Raw genomic sequence first — 6,000 nt, 5'->3', positions numbered from 1 at the left:
GGCATTCTGGGAGATCTGTGGAAGATTAGATGAACGCTAGAGGGCGGAGAGAGAGAGAGAGAGAGAGATAGAGAGAGAGAGAGAGAGAGAGAGAGAGAGAGAGCAGGTTTGTGTCCTGATTAATGAAATAGTTTTGCTGGAGACAAAACACAGAGACAAGTCTATCTGTCCATCCTTCCTTCCTCCATTCCTTCCTTCCTCCCTTCCTTCCTCCCTTCCTTCCTCCCTTCCTTCCTCCCTTCCTTCCTTCCTTCCTCCCTTCCTTCCTTCCTTCCTCCCTCCATTCCTTCCTTCCTCCCTTCCTTCCTCCTTTTCTCCCTTCTTTCCTTCCTTCCTTCCCTCCTTCCTTACTTCCTTCCTTCCTCCCTTCCCTCCTTCCTTACTTCCTTCCTTCCTCCCTTCCTTCCTTCCTTCCTTCCTCCGTTCCTTCCTCCCTTCCTTCCTTCCTTCATTCCTTCCTTCCTCTGTTCCTTCCTTCCTTCCTCCCTTACTTCCTTCCTCCCTTCCTCCCTTCCTTCCTTCCTTCCTTCCTTCCTCACTTCCTTCATCCCTTCCTCCATTCCTTCATCCCTTCCTTCCTTCCTCCCTTCCGTCCTTCCTCCCTTCCTCATTTCCTTCCTCCCTTCCTCATTTCCTTCCTCCCTTCCTTCCTTCCTTCCTTCCTTCCTTCCTTCCTTCCTTCCTCTGTTCCTTCCTTCCTCCCTTACTTCCTTCATCCCTTCCTCCATTCCTTCATCCCTTCCTCCATTCCTTCCTCCCTTCCTTCCTTCCTCCCTTCCTTCCTTCCTTCCTCCGTTCCTTCCTCCCTTCCTTCCTTCCTTCCTTCCTCTGTTCCTTCCTTCCTCCCTTACTTCCTTCCTTCCTTCCTCACTTCCTTCATCCCTTCCTCCGCTCCTTCATCCCTTCCTCCATTCCTTCCTCCCTTCCTCATTTCCTTCCTTCCTCCCTTCCTTCCTCCATTCCTTACTTCCTTCCTTCCTCCATTCCATTCCTCCCTTCCTTCCTCCCTTCCTTCCTCCCCTCCTTCCTTCCTTCCTTCCTTCCTCCGTTCCTTCCTTCCTTCCTCCCTTCCTCATTTCCTTCCTTCCTTCCTCCCTTCCTTCCTTCCTCTGTTTTTTCCTCCCTTCCTCCATTCCTTCCTCCCTTCCTCATTTCCTTCCTTCCTCCCTTCCTTCCTTCCTTCCTCCATTCCTTCCTTCCTCCATTCCTTCCTTCATCCCTTCCTCCCTTCCTTCATCCCTTCCTCCCTTCCTTTTTTTTAAATCATACTGACCCCAAACTTTTGAATGGTAGTCTGTCTGTCTAGCTTTCAAACCCTAATGTTTTTATGCTTATTGCTGCATAACCTTTAGATTATAAAAATCTATCTATCTGTCTATTTGTCTGTCTCATTGGTAACAATAGAATCAATCACTATTGGTATTACTGGTGTCCCTCTCACTTGGTTTAGATCCTATTGCTCTGATCGAACTAAATCATACATCGTATTCCTCATCTGTTACCACTGGTGTTCCTCAAGGCTCTGTCTTGGGCCCTCTTTTATTATCTACCTATTACCTCATGGTCATATTTTTAGGAAATTTGGTATTAATTTATCCACTGCTATGTGAATGACACTCTATTTGTCCTCCAAGCCTAATTCTACTCTTCTTTCTTCTTCCCTCTCTTGGACTGTTTAGAGGAGATCAAATATTGGATCTTGTGTAATTTTCTCAAGCTAAATACTGATAAAACTGGTTCTTATTGGCAAAATGTGAGAGTTTTTGATAAATTTAATGTGTCCTTGATCAATAAAATTATAATTTCTTTTTAAAAAATCGTACTGACCCCAAACTTTTTGAATGGTAGTCTGTATGTCTAGCTTTCAAACCCTAATGTTTTTATGCTTAATGCTGCATAACCTTCAGATTATAAAAGTTTAGGACAGACTTTAGGTCAAACTAGCATTCAAAGTTTGTTCTGCACTCTAAAAAAAATGCAGGGTTGTTATAACCCAAATTTGGGTCAAATATGGACGAATCCAACCGTTTAAAAACGTAAATTAAAAAATGTAACCCAACGGCTGGGTTTGTCCATATCTGACCCAGATTTGGGTTAAAACAACCCTGCATTTTTTAGAGTGTGATACATTTCTATATTTTAATGTAATAATGCTGTAAGAAACACCATTAAGACCAACACATGCAGACACACAGAATCCATCCTAATTTCTGAAATAATGCATTGTTTTTTTCCGTCGTATAATCCCAGAGGATCTGCAGATGGAGTCACTGTGTGTCTCCAATCACATTCCCACTTTAATGATGGTGGAGAAAATTGAATTTCCGGCACTCAAAGTGTTACACTTCCCAGTGTTTTCCATACAGTCTCTCTCTCTCTCTCTCTGTGAGTTTTGTAATCATGTTGTCATATAAGTTGTGCGTATGTTTATTCGTGCACTATTGGATTGGAAAGAGTGTGAGAGTTATTATTGCTGGTGTTTCTCTGCTGACTGGATTATATTGCCACATAATGAGGTTTTGTTGGACGCACTGTAATGGAGTTGACGCTGAAGATCATTCCAGACGTCTTCTGATCCGGTCCGGGTATCAATGTCACATCTGGAAGTGCAGAACTCATTTATCCGTGTGTAATGTGTGAATGAGAACATTAATGTGTGAATTATATCCCTGAGAGATTCGACAGTCTCGAAACCTCTATGACGCTCTATGCTGTAAAAGACCATTGGTTGAGTTCTTCATTCTGATTGGTTGACAGACATTCCAGGTGTTGATTAATGAAGTGCACGTTTATTGACTTGGGATGTGAATTTTCAGTCAGCTTTATTTCTACAGAGCTTTATGCAGTGCAGATTGTTTTAAAGCAGATTCACAGTGATAACAGGAGAATAACAGAATCAATGATGCAAACAGAATTTAATTCTGCTGTAAATTGACAGTAAACAGTCATTATTCAGTTGAAGTCAGTTCAGTGTTGATTCAGTTCGGTTCAATGACTGTGTAAAGGACATCACTTGTCATCGTCCAGCTCAGTGGCTTTGGAGTTTAATGATTAGATTTGTTTTCGTTTAAAGATGCATTAAATAATCAATCAAAACTATTATTAGTTTACTATTATTTACTAATAACTTTAATACTAGATAGAAATACTTTAAAAGACGCCTCTGAAAATAATGCGTTAGGTGTGTGATATCTAACTGGCTTTTTTTTATTTTGTTGTTTTGCTTTGTATATATTTTATTTTGTGTTGTTATTTTATTTTATCCTTTTTTTGTGTGTTGTTTTATTTTATTGTATTCTATTTCATTTTTTTTTTTTTACTTTTGCGTTGTGTTTTATTCTATTCTATTTTATTTCATTTTATTTTGTGTTGTGTTGTGTTGTTTTATTTTATTTTATTGTATTTTATTTTATTTCATTTAGTTTTATGTTGTTGTGTTGTTATTTTATTCTATTCTATTTCATTTTATTTATTTTATCATTTTATTTTGTTGTGTTTTATTTTATTTTGTGTTGTGTTATTTTATTCTATTTTATTTTATTTCATTTTGTTTTATGTTGTGTTGTGTTGTTATTCTATTCTATTTCATTTAATTTATTTTATCATTTTATTTTGTTTTATTTTATTTAATTTTGTGTTGTTTTATTTTATTCTATTTTATTTTATTTCATTTTGTTTTATGTTGTGTTGTGTTGTTATTCTATTCTATTTCATTTAATTTATTTTATCATTTTATTTTGTTGTGTTTTATTTTATTTTGTGTTGTGTTATTTTATTCTATTTTATTTTATTTCATTTTGTTTTATGTTGTGTTGTTATTCTATTCTATTTCATTTAATTTATTTTATCATTTTATTTTGTTGTGTTTTATTTTATTTTGTGTTGTGTTATTTTATTCTATTTTATATCATTCTGTTTTATTTTGTTATTGAGGTGTACCAATTTCTACCTGCTTTTATGAGATGGTTACATCACTTGACATTTTAGAGTTATTAAATGAAACGGTTGCAAATGCTGTAAGTGTTTCTCAGAAACATACACACCTATTAATATCGTTTACCTGCGGTTACCCTGGTTACCGCAGACACCTGTGTTGCTATGGTTACAGACGTTGTAAGTGATAAAGCAGTGGACGAGTGAATCAGTGAGAGCTAATGCTGTTGAGGACGAGTCCATCATTCTCTCATGATCCTCGGCGTATTGATCTGTTAGCCGGAGAGTTCTGGATCAATACGTCTGTTAATCACGAGCCTCTGCTTAAGCTTTCACTTAATGTGATCAGGTGACATTTGAAACTGAGCTCGATCGCACTGACGAAAGGTCAGACATGACACTTCGCTCCAGCGTTTCTGAGGATTCAAGCGTACACCGATGAATTCTTCATGTCCATATGATTATTAATGCATCTTTCACATATTCTTCAGAAGCGTAGAAATCTTATATCTTTTCATATTAAAACTGATCGCACTACACATCAACTTTTCCTTGCATCTCCCTTTTAATGCATTCATTTCATTTTATTTTAATTATATCTACAGCTTCAGTTGTTTTATATCTTTATTTTTGTACTTATTATTTATTAGCTGATATCACAAATATACAAATAATTAGGTGTGTGAACTCACATTTATTAAAGGGATAAAGATACCTAACTGGCATTTTATTTTATTAATTTTTTTATTAGGAAGCTCCAAATATTTAATTTTATATTTTATTTTGTTTTATTTTATTAAAACACTTTTAAGGAAGTTTCAAATGTTAATTGTTACTATCATATGGCTTATTACTCTAGAATTTATTTATTTACATTTTTTGGACACATATTTTAATTTAAATGATTTTAATTTAATTATTCTGCTTGTTTGTAAAAAAAAAATACTTTAAAATGTTTACAAACACTCTTTTGAAAATGAGTAAGTTCTGTGAACTCACATTAATTAAAGCTAAAAAATGACCTTATTTTATTTTATTCTATTTTTATTTTATTTTATTTTGTGTTTTTTATTATTTTATTTTATAAGAAACTCCAAATAATGAATTGTAGCCAGTATCATATGACCTTATTTTAATTTAATTATTCTAATGACAAAACTCGTTTGTAAAAAATTCTTTAAATGTTTAATTAACTATTAAAAGTAATTATTAAGGTGTGAAATATCTAACTTTTTTAAATCGTTTTTATGCAAAGCACTTTGAATCGCCACTGTGTATAAAACCTGCTTCATACTGACATTTAATACTGAGTTCCCTCATATTTCTAAAATATCTAATATTTAATGTATTTAAGTTCATTGTGCAATGACAATAAAATCATTCTCATTTTAAATAAACATGATATTATAAACATTACATAAATAAATAAATAAAATACAAAACTTGCCATATTTGATCAGTTATAAAATACAGTAGAAATGTTGTAGAAGTGGCTTGATGAGGTTGCGAGCCGGACTCGAACCTGAGCTCTGATCACAGGCTGTTTCTGTGTCTCAGGTGAAGTGCTGTAAATACTGGCCTGACGACACCGAGATCTACAGAGACATCAAGGTCACGCTCATCGAAACACAACTTCTGTCCGAATACGTGATCAGAACGTTTGCAGTGGAGAAGGTGAGGAAACAAACACTCTTCACAAACACTCTTTACAAACACACTTACTCTTCACAAACACTCTTACTCTTCACAAACACTCTTACTCTTCACAAACACTCTTTACAAACACACTTACTCTTCACAAACACTCTTTACAAACACTCAACACACTTCACAAACACTCTTCACAAACACTCTTCACAAACACACTTACTCTTCACAAACACTCTTCACAAACACTTACTCTTCACAAACACTCTTTACAAACACTCAACACACTTCACAAACACTCTTTACAAACACACTTACTCTTCACAAACACTCTTTACAAACACACTTACTCTTCACAAACACTCTTTACAAACACACTTACTCTTCACAAACACTCTTCACAAACACTCAACACACTTC

General features: G+C 35.2%; 1 protein-coding gene across 1 annotated transcript in view; it reads left to right on the top strand.

The window, feature by feature from the left end:
* Nucleotides 1-6,000, top strand: part of LOC308696683 (receptor-type tyrosine-protein phosphatase mu) — a gene marked incomplete at its 5' end in the record, with an annotated part of 223,988 nt that overhangs the window by 195,710 nt on the left and 22,278 nt on the right. Inside the window, one exon of the mRNA XM_081375579.1 lies at nucleotides 5,491-5,607. Within this exon, the coding sequence (XP_081231705.1) occupies nucleotides 5,491-5,607 (117 nt within the window). The remainder of the gene's footprint in view (nucleotides 1-5,490; nucleotides 5,608-6,000) is intronic.

The sequence above is a fragment of the Scardinius erythrophthalmus genome, assembly GCF_964197995.2.
Source record: "Scardinius erythrophthalmus genome assembly, chromosome: 9".
Lineage (NCBI taxonomy): Eukaryota > Metazoa > Chordata > Actinopteri > Cypriniformes > Leuciscidae > Scardinius > Scardinius erythrophthalmus.
Note: the sequence above shows the minus strand (reverse complement) of the source record. Positions and strands in the feature narration are given on the sequence as shown.